At 45.4% G+C, this 16220-nt stretch overlaps 10 protein-coding genes across 10 annotated transcripts; 6 read left to right on the top strand and 4 right to left on the bottom strand.

Moving 5' to 3' along the window:
* Nucleotides 1–272: 272 nt before the first annotated feature.
* On the top strand, nt 273–2171 carry TFC1 (transcription factor TFIIIC subunit TFC1; the record flags this gene model as incomplete). Its single annotated transcript, XM_037285400.1, has 1 exon — nt 273–2171. One exon carries the CDS (start codon nt 273–275, stop codon nt 2169–2171), a length of 1899 nt encoding a protein of 632 aa, XP_037141296.1.
* A 304-nt stretch (nt 2172–2475) lies between these two features.
* Nucleotides 2476–2985, top strand: MRPL36 (mitochondrial 54S ribosomal protein bL31m; the record flags this gene model as incomplete). The annotated part of the gene is made up of 1 exon (XM_037285399.1): nt 2476–2985. The coding sequence occupies one exon, from the start codon at nt 2476–2478 to the stop codon at nt 2983–2985; it is 510 nt and encodes a 169-aa protein (XP_037141295.1).
* Nucleotides 2986–3191: 206 nt separating this feature from the next.
* On the top strand, nt 3192–3620 carry DIB1 (U4/U6-U5 snRNP complex subunit DIB1; the record flags this gene model as incomplete). The annotated part of the gene is made up of 1 exon (XM_037285398.1): nt 3192–3620. One exon carries the CDS (start codon nt 3192–3194, stop codon nt 3618–3620), a length of 429 nt encoding a protein of 142 aa, XP_037141294.1.
* Nucleotides 3621–3995: 375 nt separating this feature from the next.
* GRS1 (glycine--tRNA ligase) lies at nt 3996–5978 on the top strand (the record flags this gene model as incomplete). Its single annotated transcript, XM_037285397.1, has 1 exon — nt 3996–5978. One exon carries the CDS (start codon nt 3996–3998, stop codon nt 5976–5978), a length of 1983 nt encoding a protein of 660 aa, XP_037141293.1.
* A 372-nt stretch (nt 5979–6350) lies between these two features.
* Nucleotides 6351–7112, bottom strand: YRA2 (Yra2p; the record flags this gene model as incomplete). Its single annotated transcript, XM_037285396.1, has 3 exons — nt 6351–6851; nt 6968–7000; nt 7071–7112. The coding sequence occupies 3 exons, from the start codon at nt 7110–7112 to the stop codon at nt 6351–6353; spliced, it is 576 nt and encodes a 191-aa protein (XP_037141292.1).
* A 140-nt stretch (nt 7113–7252) lies between these two features.
* On the bottom strand, nt 7253–9382 carry DOA1 (Doa1p; the record flags this gene model as incomplete). The annotated part of the gene is made up of 1 exon (XM_037285395.1): nt 7253–9382. The coding sequence occupies one exon, from the start codon at nt 9380–9382 to the stop codon at nt 7253–7255; it is 2130 nt and encodes a 709-aa protein (XP_037141291.1).
* A 247-nt stretch (nt 9383–9629) lies between these two features.
* Nucleotides 9630–11501, top strand: SAC1 (phosphatidylinositol-3-phosphatase SAC1; the record flags this gene model as incomplete). The annotated part of the gene is made up of 1 exon (XM_037285394.1): nt 9630–11501. The coding sequence occupies one exon, from the start codon at nt 9630–9632 to the stop codon at nt 11499–11501; it is 1872 nt and encodes a 623-aa protein (XP_037141290.1).
* Nucleotides 11502–11615: 114 nt separating this feature from the next.
* Nucleotides 11616–13079, bottom strand: TRP3 (bifunctional anthranilate synthase/indole-3-glycerol-phosphate synthase; the record flags this gene model as incomplete). Its single annotated transcript, XM_037285393.1, has 1 exon — nt 11616–13079. The coding sequence occupies one exon, from the start codon at nt 13077–13079 to the stop codon at nt 11616–11618; it is 1464 nt and encodes a 487-aa protein (XP_037141289.1).
* Nucleotides 13080–13367: 288 nt separating this feature from the next.
* Nucleotides 13368–14576, top strand: CDC11 (septin CDC11; the record flags this gene model as incomplete). Its single annotated transcript, XM_037285392.1, has 1 exon — nt 13368–14576. The coding sequence occupies one exon, from the start codon at nt 13368–13370 to the stop codon at nt 14574–14576; it is 1209 nt and encodes a 402-aa protein (XP_037141288.1).
* Nucleotides 14577–15023: 447 nt separating this feature from the next.
* On the bottom strand, nt 15024–16211 carry HOC1 (alpha-1,6-mannosyltransferase; the record flags this gene model as incomplete). Its single annotated transcript, XM_037285391.1, has 1 exon — nt 15024–16211. One exon carries the CDS (start codon nt 16209–16211, stop codon nt 15024–15026), a length of 1188 nt encoding a protein of 395 aa, XP_037141287.1.
* Nucleotides 16212–16220: the final 9 nt, after the last annotated feature.

Raw genomic sequence — 16220 nt, 5'->3', positions numbered from 1 at the left:
ATATTCGTAATGATTTGCTTAAGATGACGGCTTCCCCCGTCATGTCCTTGTATATATAAAAGATATACATATGTTCCTTATTTGTTCAACGTTACAGGATATTGGTTCATGTAGGCTGGTATTCGCTACGGCTATCAGCATCCAAGCCAACACTCTCGGTGTCTGTTTTACTGGCTGACGGTTATATCGATAGAGCCTTTAAGAGACAGACTAACAAGAGACTAACAAGGAACTAAATTCGAAATACTTCAAGAAAAGCAAACTTAGCCAGAATGACTGATGATAAGAGTGATTTGGCCAGACTTTCGCCAACTCCTGAACGTTGTGCTGCTTTGGCAAAAGAATACACATTGGATATTCCTCATATCCCGAGTTTAGAGCTTCCATTATGTGTCTCCGGCTCGCAAGAGAGCGTCACGAAGGCTATTGCAATGTGCGGTGGGCTGTCAAAGGTTAAAGAGATATTTAGTGAACATGGGGAGAATGTCGATTCTCAGAGAGGATTGGAGCTTTATTTGAACGAAGGGCGGGATGACGACGGGTGTGAGAGATTCTTCAATGAACATCCAATCATAGGTAAGAAAGTGCCCTTCAGAGATGAATCAATCATCCTGAAGATCGAAATGCCAAAAGGCACGTTGGCTAAGCACGGTCAAAACATTCAGAAGTCGCTCGAATCGCTTAGAAGTCGAGACGTTAGAGTCACTCCGGTGGCAATAGTGAATAACACTATCAAATTCAGAGAAATGTCGGACTTTCAGCTGAGGCTCGATAATGTCCCGTCTGCTGAAGAGTTCAAAACAAGCTTTGATGCTCTCGATTGGAGTAAGCTCAAATCTTTTGTTGAATCAGTGCCTGACCAGGACGCTCGGCCCTTTGAGAATATTAGCAGTTTGGTGATAGATCGCACCTCGAAGATACCTGGTGGCGACTTTCAATTGCCTCCTCCCCCTAGGCTATCAATGGTAAGTCTTCCGTACCAATACAACTACAAGGCCAATCCTTTTGCAACAAAGAAATCAAATGGTGTCTCTGAAGTGAAAGGAACGTACATCAAGAACTATCAGCAATTTGTGCATGACATGAATGATAATACAACGGTTCCTGAAAAGCCGCATGCATCTTTGCAGAAAGATTATGAAGCAGCAACAGCAACTGGAGTGTACCCTGGGACCAAGAAGGAATCTGGCTTTTATGAATCTTTGGAAGAATGTCTGAAAATATTGAAAGAGCTGTTTGCCAGAAGACCTATATGGGTTAAGAGGCACATTGATGGCATTGTGAGAAAGGAAATTCATCATACACTAAAGATAGCACTTGCACTACTCTCCTTTAGATTCACTATGGGACCATGGAGAAATACCTACATCAGATTTGGTGTTGATCCTCGAAGCTCTGCGCAGTACGCCAGATACCAGACTGAATATTTCAAGATAGAGAGGAGGTTACTGCGATCACCAGCCCTCAGGAAGCATATACCAAGACCGCCGCCGTTAATCTATGAATCGGACACGCCAGGCGACATAGACAGTAGGTTCAAGTTCAACGGAAAGCAAATTCCCTGGTATTTGATGCTGCAAGTGGATTTGCTGGTAGAGGAGCCCAATATTGCCGAGGTCTACTCTAAAGTCGATTTTCTGCCCGTCGCGAATGAACTCACAGGTTGGTTTCCAGAGCTTGATCTAGCCAAGATAAGACGGATTGTAAAGTATGAGCTAGGGTGCATGGTTCAAGGAAACTATGATTTCAACCAGTACAAGCTCAAATACTTCAAAAACATGGTATATGTCAAGGAATCCATGATCAAAGAGCAAAGCACAGACCCCGAAGGTGATGTGAATATGGATGAAGAGGACAATATTGACAGCAGCAAACCGATCGATGATGGGGTGCCAAATCAAGAGGAAGACGAGGATTATGACAACGGCGTTGCCACTGGTGAAGCCGATGAGGCAGCCTTGGAAGCAGATGAAGCGGACGAGGACGACTACGTGCCTGTCACCGCCATCAACGATGGAGACGATGCAGAAGACTTCGAAGATGACCAAGCGTTTGATGTCAGAAGCGCATCCTTCCAGGAGATTATCGAGCGCATCGCAAAGGTCAATCCCAATGTTGCGCAGCGACTGCAAAAGGAGCTTAATGGCCTTGTCAACGAAGCTGATCTCTAACCGAAAGTCGTCAGCGATTTCGCCGGAATGCCAAAACCCCTACGTAAATTTTACTTACAACCCTTCAGTGTTCAAGCGAACAGCACAGGGATCATTACACTCATAGCATTCTCCTGCTGTAGCGTCCATACGCTCGAGGTTGTGTGCATGCTGTAGTTCATTTAAGCTTAATCACATCATAGTTAACGGTTCTCATCAAGCGTTTTCTTTATCACTAGTAGCTTTTCAGCTTCATCACCAACAGAGTCTGAGCACTATAACTCGCCAATTGGGCTTTCAATAACCTCCTGTTGCTCAGCTAACTATGTTCAGGAGCCTGATAATTAAAAGATTGGCTTCCACAGGTGCCCACCAGAATAGCGGTCAAGTAACAATACCAAGAAGACCACTGAAAAAGATCCGTCTAGGAAAAGCAAGGCCTGCCATATATCATGAATTTACTGTGCAAGTAGAACTAAGCGACGGCAGCGTAATAACAAGAAGATCACAATTTCCAAAGGCGCAGCTCAGACTTATCCAGGACCAGAGAAACAACCCGCTTTGGAACCCCAGCAGAGATGATCTGGTGGTTGTGGACGCCAACGCCAGTGGCAGAGTGGACAAGTTCGAGCAGAGATACGGGTCTATGTTTTCTATGAAGAGCGAGAAACCGAATGCGGAAGTTAAGGCAAAAGAGCAAGCCGGAGAGGGCCAAAAGGCCGATGTTGGTTATGAGGACCCCTTTGAAATTGACGACTATCTGTCGCTGCTGAATGAGGACTCGAGCCAGATAAAAACTGGTAAACTAGCCACCAAAAAGAAGTCCAAGAAATAGACTCGTCGGAGAGCTTGTGTAAACACCGCATACCATGTACATATGTATGAAAGCAAAGAAACGCTGCTGAAAAGGCATAGCTGACGGCCCTTCGGCCAGGCATAGTTTGTATTTTTACCTGTTCCATCGGCATCGCTCTTATAAACAAAACAGTAACACAGTGCGAGAACCTCTTCAAAGAACAAGATACAGCCAGAGCGGCCAGCATGGGTAGCGTCTTCCTGCCTCATCTCCACACGGGGTGGCATGTCGATCAGGCAATAGTGACAGAAACGGAACGGCTGGTAGTGGTCAGGTTCGGTCGCGCTGGCGACACCGAGTGCATGATGATGGACGAGCTTCTGTATTCGATAGCAGAAAAAGTGAAGAATTTCGCTGCAATCTACCTGTGCGACATAGACGAGGTTCCGGACTTCAACGAGATGTACGAGTTGCACGATCCCTTGACTGTGATGTTCTTCTACCGGAACAAGCATATGATGTGCGATTTTGGCACGGGAAACAATAACAAGATGAACTTTCTGGTCGACGACAAGCAGGAGATGATCGACATCCTGGAGACCATCTTCAGAGGCGCTCGCAAGAACAAAGGTCTGGTTATCTCGCCCTACGACTACAACTACAAGCGCGTTTAACGACGCAAGAACGACGACCCAGGAAGATCCAATAGCTAACACAGGAGCACTCGCCGATCCAAGTGTAACGTCCAGCGGCGCTGGAAACGAATCAGCCTCCGGTCTGAAGCTTTTATATGGTAGCGGTGAGCCGGTCACGTGACTTGAAATAGCGCTGAAAATTTTCAGAATTTTGGCAGGTCCTCGAGCGAAGCACGAAGAGCATGAATCATACTGGACAGGTTCTAGCGTTAAGTTGACGTTGTCGGTTGAAAAGCGACCAGATTCTCTTTTGGATTGCGGAATTCGTCTCTTATTTTAGCCAAGTTGTGGTTCCCTCGCTTCAGCAAACGATTATACTCACAAATTGTCAAGAAGTCGGTCAGAATCAGAAAAATGAACGTGGATGATATTAAAAAGGCAAGATCTGCCGCTGAGTTCAACAGAGAAAACTTGGAATCTGTGCTAAGGGGCAGATTCTTTTATGCTCCAGCTTTTGAGTTGTACGGTGGGGTGTCTGGTTTGTACGATTACGGTCCACCGGGTTGTGCCTTTCAGGCTAACGTTGTCGACTTATGGAGAAAGCATTTTATTCTGGAGGAAGACATGTTGGAGGTGGACTGTTCGATGCTGACTCCATATGAGGTTTTGAAGACATCTGGACATGTTGACAAATTCTCGGACTGGATGTGCAGAGACCTGAAAACGGGCGAAATCTTCAGAGCGGACCATTTGGTCGAAGAAGTTCTGGAGGCTCGTCTAAAGGGTGACAAAGCCGCCAGAGGTATCAGCGAGGAGGAAGTCGAGGAAGACGCTGAGAAGAAGAAGAGAAAGAAGAAGGTTAAGCAAATCAAAGCAGTCAAACTTTCCGACCATATCGTCAAGGAATACCAAGACATTTTAGCCAAGATTGATGGCTATTCTGGTCCTGAGCTCGGTGAGCTCATGGTCAAATACAACATCGGTAATCCGGCAACTGGGGAACCTCTGGAAGCACCAAGAGAATTCAACCTAATGTTCGAGACTGCCATCGGGCCATCTGGTCACATGAAGGGTTATTTGAGACCAGAAACCGCTCAAGGTCAGTTTCTGAACTTCAATAAACTACTAGAGTTCAACAACGGCAAAACTCCATTTGCCTCTGCCTCTATCGGTAAATCATTCAGAAATGAAATTTCCCCAAGAGCTGGTCTGTTGAGAGTTCGTGAATTCTTGATGGCTGAAATTGAACATTTCCTCGACCCAGAAGACAAGTCCCATCCAAAGTTCCATGAAGTCAAGGACGTCAAGTTGTCATTCTTACCTCGTGAAGCTCAGGAGGCCGGCTCCACTGAACCTGTCGTTAAGACAATCGGTGAAGCTGTCGAAAGCAGGATGGTCGATAACGAGACTTTGGGTTACTTTATCGCCAGAATTGCTCAGTTCCTGTTGAAGATTGGGGTTGATCCTAATAGAATGAGATTCCGTCAGCACTTGGCTAATGAAATGGCCCACTATGCTGCTGACTGTTGGGATGGTGAGCTGTTGACCTCTTACGGCTGGATTGAGTGTGTCGGCTGCGCTGACAGATCTGCATACGATTTGTCTGTTCATTCCAATAAGACTAAGCAGAAACTGGTCGTGAGACAAAAATTGGACAAGCCTGTCGAAGTCACAAGATGGGAAATTGATTTAACCAAGAAGCTTTTCGGCCCAAAATTCAGAAAGGATGCTCCAAAGGTCGAAGCTCACCTCTTGGACCTGTCTCAAGAGGAATTGGCTTCGAAAGCTGAAGAACTTAAGAACACCGGTAAGATCGTACTTAAGGTCAACGGTATTGAGGGTGAAGTGGAGATGGATGATAAATTTGTTACCATTGAACAAAGAACGAAAACAGAGCACGTCAGGGAATACACCCCAAACGTCATTGAGCCCTCTTTTGGTATTGGCCGTATCATCTACTCTGTTTTTGAACATTGTTTCTGGAGTAGACCAGAAGACACCGCCAGAGCAGTGTTATCATTCCCACCTCTGGTTGCTCCAAGCAAAGTCCTTTTGGTTCCACTATCTAACCATAAGGATCTGGCACCTGTGACTGCTGAGGTTTCTAAGCTCCTAAGACGTGAAAAGATTCCATTCAAGGTTGATGACTCAGGTGTTTCTATCGGTAAAAGATATGCTCGTAACGATGAGTTGGGTACTCCGTTCGGTGTTACAATTGACTTTGATTCTGTTAAGGACGGCTCCGTTACCTTGAGAGAGAGGGACTCCACTAAACAAGTCAGAGGTTCTGCGGATGAAATCATTAAAGCTATTCGTGAAATCACCTATAATGGTGCTTCTTGGGAAGAAGGTACTAAGAACTTAGCTCCATTTGTCTCCCAATCTGAGACTGACTGAACCTAAATTTATAAATGTAACATACATACGGTCAGGGTCTGCGGTTTTAACTCTATATGTCCACCGATGATAAATCGCAGCGGGCAGTTTTCTTACATGCGCTACAGCAGTGGTAATCCTGAGCAGAACACAAGACGACTTTAGCTTCATCGTACATAGAAGCCGCAAACAGAATGCGATTAAAGGCAGATGTGTTCACTAAGATAAAGAACCCAAAATCTGCTCGCTCAATGAAAGAAATCAGGTTAGAAACCTGACTCTCCGGTAAACTACTTTCAGCTGCTTGCTAAGAAAAGCCACTATTGTTTTGATTACGTCTCTTCTTGCTGCCTTCCGAGCTCCTGGACTGAAGAACCATAGATAGTACAAAGCTTAACTATTCATATATTCTTCCAACTCCGCATCCAAGTCCTGGACTGTAGGCATTTTCACTCGCTCACGTTGAGTGCCCCGTTCTTTGCGAACACCATAGTGACTACCACGGCTGGAGAACTGGTTCGCCCTCCTGTTCCGACGTCTGTTCTTCTTGTCGTTCAAATTAAATACCTCCACACGCAATCGAGCACCGTTAAGATCAGTGTCGTTGTACTTTTCCAATATCTTCTCGATGACTGCCTCGTCTTCGAACTCAAACACCGCCGTTCTACTGTCTTTAGAATCATAGATATTTGAATAGATTGGGTTGCCGTACTCCTTCATCATGTCTTCCAAAGTGTAGTCAGAAACGTCGAGTGGGATATTGGTGAGTTTGACTCGCCTCTTTGGAGGTAAAGAAGATTCTCTCCCCCGCTCCTCACTACCTTCTCTGGGCAAGTTCTCGATTGTACCGATTCGAGAGGCCAGGCTATTCCTCAAATCCCTACGGCGATACCTCTGTCGAATTGATCACCAGGACCCTGGTTAATATCTTGAAAGTTCAAGGAGTCGTTCCATCCAAAGAGATGGAAACCTAGTATCATAAATTACCATCCGAAATTGTCTCAACTTACAGTTACTTTGTGCTTTGCATCGGTGGAAGCTTGCTGTAGTAATATTGTTAGTGACCTGGTCATTGGAATTTGTTGGAGAGAGGGTATGAAACCAGCTACATACATCTTCATCGATAATGTTGCTTAGAGATTGCTCAATCGACATTCTCAATGAACTCTTAGTCCCTTAGTGCTTCAACCAAGTTCTTGTGCCAAGAAGTATGTAATTTCATCAAGCGCAGGGCTGGAACGACATCCGCACTTGCCCGACGTAATATCAGGTCGTAAGACGACAGTATATCCATATTATATATTCAAATCGCGAAACACATGCTGAAATCTAGGCGAGCTGCCATACATTAGCTTCAGCTTTTTCGTCCATGAGAGAGAGCCAGCGAAGTGCTTCAGCGATGGCTCTACCGTAGCGAGATTGCCAAAAGCGATGAGAAGCCTGTAGGCTGCTTCCTCGCAATTCTGGAACGACGTTTTGATTCCAAATTTCGTGTTTATGGCATCTGAGATCGCTGGCACTATGCCGTGGTATTTTGACTCTTTGACGACAAGCGCACTGTAGTTAAAGAGCAGTGTCGAAACTGCTATGGCGAAGTTCTGAATTTGCTTCTCCGTGGCCTGAGGAAATTCATCGTCGATTGTCACGAACACTGAGCTGTAAACGTTTTCTGATGACATCAACCCGATGCCCCAATTTTCGTTCTGAAAGCAGTTTGTAAGGATACGGGCTGTCAGCATAGCGATAGCAGGGTTCTTATTGCCCAGGCCTTCTTCGATAAAATCCCCGATGTCCCGAGAGTAGGGGAGTTTGGCTACGATGATTCTCATGAGATCATATGCCGGAACTTTGACCTGCCATTGAGATCTTATGGTGGTTGCATATGAATACAGTAGCTCCCAGCTCTCATCTGCATTATGTAAAGCGGCACCTATCTCAGCCAAAGATTCGTCGTCAAAGGTCTTCTGGTTCGAGTTTAGCTTGACTATGCCATTGAATATCGTCTCAGGATTGTATTCACTCATGAAGAGGAACTCCTTCACCGGGAGCACCGAGAAATTGGATACCTGGCGGCTAGTATTCGGCTGATCAAGCGACACACCGCTTGTATTTTTTAGAATGAAATTAACGACTTGGTCGCGATAGGAAATAGGTAGGTCGTTACGGGCCAAAAACTCGTCAGCCAAAGTATACGGATTGTCATTAGTATTGACAGGGAGTTTTAAAGGGGGTTTGCCATCTTCGATGTCGACATCAAAAACGTAATCGTACTTTTTGCCTTCGAACTCGGTTTTCTTCCCACTACCACTTTGGGCGGAGCCAACAACATCTCCAATCTTAGACCACACGCCTTGAGTAAACTGGTGCGCCTCTACAACTCCCGTAGGAGCTCTAACTACGACGACTTGCCCCTCTTTTTTTCCAGGCACTAGCAAACTCTCGTATGGCTCTATCTTAGATTCGTCGACACCCATGGTTTGCGAGTTGATCGTGGAGCTCTCAATTTCTTTCTGAAGAGCGTCGATCTCCTTGGGTGGCGCTCTTCTAAGTTCATTCTCGGTGAAAACTCTTATAGAGTTGTCACTGCTCCCCACTGCTATGTCGTCGTTTGGCAAGACGTCGATTGTCCACACAGATATTGCAGGGAGTTGAATGACCTGTTTGAGTTGTCCATTACGGAGCCAGATCCTCACGGTTCTGTCTTCGCCACAGCTCACCAGCTCACCATTCGAGCACATCTTAAAACTGTAAACAAAGCTTTCATGACCCTCCAGAGTCTGCAAGACTTTCCCATCAAAATCGCAGATCTTTATAGTTCCATCATTCGAACAGGTTGCGAAACGGTCGCCCGATGGCAAGATCTCAAGATGTCTAATCACATCTTTGTGGAGACCGGTAAACGTCTTGACCAGTCTGTCTTGCTTCCACAGCCTAACTGTCATATCCGCTGAGGCTGTCAGAAATTCGTCTGTCCTACCGGGCAATATCTTAGCGTCCCATACTGACGCCTCGTGGCCTCTTAACTGCCATTTCATAGTGCCATTTTCCCACACTATGGCCGTTTTGTCCCAGCTCCCGCTGATCACAAGCCCACCAAGGCAGTCCAGGCTGCAGACGTTGGAATTGTGCCCAATTAGGGTATACACCGGATCTTCCCCCTGGATGGCGTCCACGGGAGAACCATTTATCAGTGAATCCTTTCCACCATAGAACAACAAACTGTTACTCTTGCTGTAACAAACACTATTCAGAAATCCGTCACTCTGATGAGCAATAACACTCTGCCAGCTCCTCCCGTCTCCCTGTTTTGACCAAACTCTCAGTGTGCCATCCCTAGACACGCTCGCAATTCTATCATCGCTTATCGCAGCCACGTCTCTCACATCCTGTGAGTGACCTTCCAAAGTGCTGCTCAATTGATACATTTTGCCCAGTATTAAGCCTCCGATCAGCCCTCCAATCGATATCAGTTCTATTTAAACTATTTCTTGGCATTTTAGAAGGCAGTGCTATCTCGTTTAAGCAGCCTCGTCTGCCAAAATGAAAATATTCAGTGAACTATATATATATACCCTCGAGAAAACTAGCCGTTATAAAGATCTGATAAGGATTAAAATCGAGTTGTCGACGGCCTGTTGAGCTTGGAACAGTTGTAGGCTTCTTTGAGGATCAATGGCGGGACCTTTGTTGTATAGTAGGACTTCAGAAGGATTGGTGTTTAAGTCGGCGTCGACATCGGAAAAGGCGGATACAGTAATCCAACTATCGTGTCAGGATCAGAATGTCAGCTTAGTAGGTCTAGAGGAGTTTCCTCTGCAAGGTAAGATCAAGAAAATAGCTGCATTGCTGGGATTTATCAAGCTGAAATTGAACAGATACGCGATTATTGCGAACAGGGTCGAGGAAACAGGCAGATTGAATCGGCATGTGATATACAAGATTGTTGATTACTCTATCATCCCCGTCAAGAAAAATGCCAGGGTGGATTCGGACGAATCGGAGTACCTGAAGCTTCTGGAGATGCATTTGAATGACTCATCTCTGCACTTCTCCTACACTTATGATCTGACCAACTCGCTGCAAAGGAACGAAAAAATAGGCCCTGCATCTTGGAAAACAGCTGATACTCGTTTTTTCTGGAACCATTATTTGACAGAGGATCTTCGAAACCTTGCTAGTACAGAGAGCCACGTCTCTGATTTCATCCAGCCGGTCATTTACGGTTATGCAAAAACTGTTGATAAAGTGTTGAACTCTGTTCCGATCTCCGTGGGGCTGATTACTAGGCGCAGCAGGTTCCGGGCAGGTACAAGATATTTCCGTCGTGGGATCGACGAGGACGGTAACGTTGGAAACTTCAACGAAACGGAGCAGATCCTGACCGTGCAAGGTTTAAGAAAGGAAAACATCCAACAGTTCTCTTTCCTTCAGACGAGGGGTTCCGTTCCGGTTTACTGGGCGGAAATCAACAACTTGAAGTACAAGCCTAGTCTAGTTATTGGTGAACAATCATCTTTGGATGCGGCTAAAAAACATTTTGATGAGCAAAAAGAGCTTTATGGTGACAACTATCTGGTTAATTTGGTGAACCAAAGTGGTCATGAGCTACCAGTTAAGGATGCCTACGAATCTGCCGTTCACGCTCTCAATGATCCAAAACTACACTACATTTATTTTGATTTCCATCATGAATGTCGAAAAATGAGATGGTACAGAGTTAAGCTTTTGATTGACCATCTGAAAGAGATGGGACTGAAGAAAACCGATTTCTTTCATGTTGTCAGGTCACCAAGCGGAGAGACTATAAAGATTGTAAGCGAGCAAAAGTCCGTCGTCAGAACCAATTGTATGGACTGTCTAGATAGAACTAATGTTGTCCAGTCTGTGTTGGCTCACTGGGTTTTGCAAGAAGAACTCGAAAGAGCAGGCGTAATTACAAACAGTGCGGCCTGGGAAGAAGACGTCCAGCTGCTATCAACTTTCCAAAGCTTTTGGGCTGACAACGCCGATGCAGTCAGTTGCTCTTATTCTGGCACCTGCGCTCTGAAGACAGACTTTACGAGAACGGGCAAGCGTACCCGGTCCGGGGCTGTCAAAGATTTTGTCAATTCTGCTTCTCGATACTACCAAAACAACCTCTCCGATGGCCCTCGGCAAGATTCCTACGATCTAATCTTGGGTAATTTCAGGCCATACATGACCTCTATCCAGTCACCATTCCCAGACAGAAGACCACTTTACATCCAGTTCATGCCAACGGTAATTTATGCTGCGTTGACCGTATTAGGAGCCACAATTGTCTTTCCAAAAGATCATTTTACAAGCAGTAAGAATCTAACATTCTTTCTAAGCGCTGCCATCATTTTGATAGTCGCTGCTCGATTCTTGATACAAAACGGCTTACAATATGTCAACTGGCCGAAATTGGTCGACGTTGGTTTTGTAGTGGCACAACAAACCCACAACAAAGAAAAGGAGTTCAAAGGACTGAAATATGTTCCCAGCTCTAAATTTGTTAAGCCTAACGTTGGGAAGAAAGACTAGACGATGGTCGGCGTTTAACGATACGTTTTGTGCTGACTATTGAAGGGCGTTGCGATAAAGTCTACTTGATATTCGCATCTATATGTAACTTTTAGAATTACTGCTTAGGCCTACTCAGAAAGAGAGGTCTTTGATAAAGGATTCGACATTGCTTGATTTCATTAAAGCTTCTCCCACTAAAAGACCCTTTACACCTTCTTTTTTGTATTCCTCAGCATCTTTACTGCTGGTAATACCAGAAAGAGCAATCAGAAGCTTTCCTGCTGGAACGGAACCAACCAAACTGCTGGTCGTATTCAGGTCAACGGTAAACGAGTGTAGGTCCCTATTATTGACACCAATAACTCTGGCATTTATAGCCAATGCTCGCTCCAATTCTTCTTTTGAGTTCACTTCAACGAGAGGCTCTAGTCCCATCTCTTTTGTGGCATAATCGTACAAGTCTTGCAAAAGTCCTTGATCCAACATCTTGACTATCAGCAAAACGGTGTCTGCGCCAGCAAGCTTTGCCTCCAGTATTTGGTACTTGCTGAAGATGAACTCTTTTCTTAGAACGCAAGGTCTGGCAGAAGGATTATCAGCATATTCCAAGTCTAAAGCTCTTCTTACGTTAATCAGATCTTGTAGACTACCTTTGAACCAGTGCGGTTCTGTAAGCACAGAAATTGCAGAAGCCCCTGCTCTGGCATATTTCAATGCTTGCTCTGCTGCCACCGCATTGGGTTGGATATCGCCTTTTGATGGAGAAGCCCTTTTGACTTCGGCGAGGACGGCTGCCCTACCCTGACATGCGATAAGTCTATCGTAAAAGTTCTGGCATTTTGGTGCCAAACCGAGGCTGTAATTCGTTTGCAGATCTTGCAAGGTGAAGCCTGGAGTCTTCATTAAAATCTCAACATCTTTTTTCCGTTGCTCGTATATCCTTTCCAGTGTGGAGATCTTAGTTTTGCCAACTCCATTAGGTACGCTCTTCATGTCGTTCTGTTTCCAGGTGCCCCCCTCGACACTCAGAATATTTCTCATCATCAAATGGCCTTCTTCGGTCAAAATGGATTCCGGATGGAACTGCACGCCCTCCACGGTATATTCCTTATGTCTCACACCCATGATAATGCCGTTCGCAGTTCTTGCAGTGATTTCCAACTCGGCAGGTAGTGATTGCTGGGTGCCCGCCAATGAGTGATATCGGGTGACAGCCACACCTTGAGGAACATTTCTGAAGATACCCTTGTTATCGTGGAAAATTTCAGTCGTTTTGCCGTGCACGATCTCTCCAGCATATGCCACTTCGCCACCAAACACGTCAAACATACATTGTTGGCCCATACAGATTCCAAATACGGGGATTTTACCAGCAAAATGACGGATGCAGTCCCTAGAAACACCAGAATCAGTCCTTGGGTGCCCTGGTCCGGGGGAAATCAAAATGACATCAGGCTTCAACTGGATCACCTCTTCGACAGTGATTTTATCGTTACGATACACCTCAACATCAGCACCTTCTTGGCAGAGATATTCATACAGATTCCACGTGAACGAGTCGTAGTTATCGATCAGAACAACTTTCTTCGCACTCATCTTCGCTATGTCGACTGGACTGGCACGATAATCGATCTTAACACGGCCTCAATTGCTCAATCCGTTCGATTTATATGGCTATAAGCCATGGCCATCTCTCTTTATTACGATGACTCAATGAAATTTTTCAAATCTTGTCCGGACCGACCCCGGTCGTTCCAGACAGCATCCGGCTCGATCTGATACGTGAAACGAATCAAGCGACAGGCTAAATAGAACAAACAACAATGAAGCCATTAGCCCTCTGCAAGCTTCTGTTGGAGTGCTGTTGGGATCCACGTCGTCAAGATGTCAAGTATTATAGAGGCATCCTCCACTTTGAGGAGAAGAAAGCATCTGAAGAGAGGTATCACGTTTACCTTGATGGTGGTTGGCCAATCTGGTAGCGGTAGATCCACGTTCATAAACACCCTGTGTGGGCAGCAGGTTGTCGACGTGTCGACGACGGTAATGTTACCGACAGATAAGTCAACTGAGATCGAATTGCAGCTGAGGGAAGAGACGGTGGAATTGGAAGACGACGAAGGGGTGAAAATCCAGCTAAATATAATCGACACGCCTGGATTCGGGGATTCACTGGATAATAGTCCCTCATTTGAGGTGATTTCTGATTATGTTCGTCATCAGTATGACGAGATTTTACTCGAGGAAAGCCGTGTCAGGAGAAACCCAAGGTTTAAGGACGGCAGGGTGCATTGCTGTTTGTACTTGATCAATCCCACGGGACATGGCCTGAAGGAGATGGATGTTGAGTTTATCAGGAAGCTTGGATCACTAGTAAACGTAATTCCCGTGATCAGTAAATCTGACTCGCTGACGCCTGACGAGCTTAAACTGAACAAAAAGCTGATCATGGAAGATGTGGACAGGTTCAATTTACCCATTTACAACTTCCCGTTCGACGAGGAAGATATTTCCGAAGAAGATTATCAGACTAACACGTATCTGCGCTCGTTGTTACCTTTCTCGATTATCGGTTCTAATGACGTCGAGGATTTTGGCGACGGAGTGACAATCCGGGGCAGGAGATATCCCTGGGGTACCTTGGATGTCGAGGATTCATCAATCTCCGATTTCGTTGTATTGCGAAACACGCTTCTCATTTCACATTTGCATGATCTAAAGGATTACACGCATGAAATTCTTTACGAGAGATATAGAACGGAAGCACTTTCCGGAGAATCTGTGCCATTCGCGAGATCGACTGCCAATGCAGCCGCTGATATGAACTACGTCGCATCTCCAGCGATCTCCACGCCCAACAAATCTGTGGCCTCAAACGCTGAGCAGCCACCGGCAAACGTGCCCCATGATACGTATTTGGCAAGGGAAGAGCAGATCCGACTGGAAGAAGAAAGGCTGAAGGCCTTCGAAGAAAGAGTCCAGCAGGAGTTGCTGTTCAAGAGAAAAGAACTTTTGGAAAGGGAAAAGGAGCTAAGAGAGATTGAGGAAAGATTAGAAAGGGAAGCTCAACTCAAGCAAGAATCAGAGGCTTGAGATATTGCACGTCAATGTGCCGGAAAGCACTGCAAATAGGCCATTAGGCACTATCCATATACCATATAAAGACCTAATTTCTAGGTTGATACAGTCGTTAATGGTGAGCTAGAAAATTTTTCATTTCGCTGTTCTTGACATATATAAAGATCTTGAATAGTATAGAGCTTGGCTTTATTTGGTCTTACTTGAACCCAGATGAGCAGCTTGCTCCAAATTCACGTTTGATCTATTCAGAAGAATGTTTTATTGTGAATTTGACGTAAATAAACAGAAGGATAGATGAATATGATGAGTAACCAGATAGGGACAACAGAACACTGACGAGGAAAATCTTATTAGCCCAGTTTTTAGTAGAGCTTTGGGCGCCACTCTGAGTATCTATCTTTCTTCTTCTTAATTCTAGAATGCATAAACTTACAAGTGACTGAGCCAGGAGTAGCGAACTCAATTGCCCTCGACTTTTGGGGCAGTCTTCCACGACTTTCTGCCTTTGTGTGTGGTAAAATACAACGGCTTATTTGGGTCGTCATTCTTAACTTCAATTGGTGCATTGAACGAGAATTGTGGGAAGACTAGAACATCGCTCAACAGCTTGGGTTCTTTCAGTTCATGGAACTCTTTCCATGTTATCTTCCGCAGGATGCCGCTTCTCATGTAGTCGTTGAAATAGGTGAAAATCACATCAGTCCACAGGCCTGACCCGGTCCAACTCATAATGTTCAGATCATTTCTCAAATTGACGTTAAGGGCACCCTCCTTTTTGCGCTGCAGGGTTGCTTCGGTGATCTTGGCAACAACTTCTCTGATGATTGGATGTCCTGGCTTGGCCTGGATAATCCACGTACCAAATTGCAACCTCCTGACGTAGCGACTTCTCCAATCGGGGGAATTCGCATCGTGTTCGACTCCAACGATAATACCAATCTTGTGTGGTTCAATTTCTTCCGGAATCCAGTTGGGCACTGGTTGAAGTGGGTTAGTATCCATGTCTGCAAACACACCACCACGGGCCAATAGAACCAAGTACTTGAAGAAGTCCACTTTCAGCACGGTGGACGGCAGTGCCAGATAGGCTTCTATGACTTCCGGAATCCCCGAATAGAAGTGCCTAACTAGCGTCTCTGCCATGTCTTCGTTTGTAATTTCGTGAACAAACCCGGGGTTCTTATCGTCCCAGTTTCTCTCCCGATCCAAGATATCCTCAAGATCGCTCTCAAAGTTAGGCTTCACTTGCCATATGTAAGCTGGAAACTTGCTTTTCGTGTCGTATCTAAAGGCGTAGACCAATTTCTCACGCAAAGTAGCCTTCTCGGGGATCTGCTGCAGCTCTTGTATCTGCTTTTCCAGCTTCAGACGCTGTTTTTCATATTGTTTGCTTTGGTCTTCCTGTTTCCTCCTGATCTCATTAGCCAATGCTTCAAACTGCTGCATCAAGTCAGCATCGCTTTTTTGGCTCGAAGCGGCAGAATTGATACTTTGCGAGATTTCCTTCGGTAAATTCTGCAATAAGTTCTGCAGATCACTGGCCTTGGAATTGTTCAAGAACCGAACCACCAACGCCAACGCAACTACTGCTGGAACAACAAGCAGCAGCCACCGCTTAAAAAAGACTCCCTTCTTCGCCTTAGCCATATCTACAGC

Source organism: Torulaspora globosa, chromosome 7, assembly GCF_014133895.1.
Source record: "Torulaspora globosa chromosome 7, complete sequence".
In the NCBI taxonomy this organism is placed as follows: Eukaryota; Fungi; Ascomycota; class Saccharomycetes; order Saccharomycetales; family Saccharomycetaceae; genus Torulaspora; species Torulaspora globosa.
The sequence above is the reverse complement of the archived record's forward strand: the minus strand, read 5'-3'. Positions and strand labels throughout refer to the sequence as shown.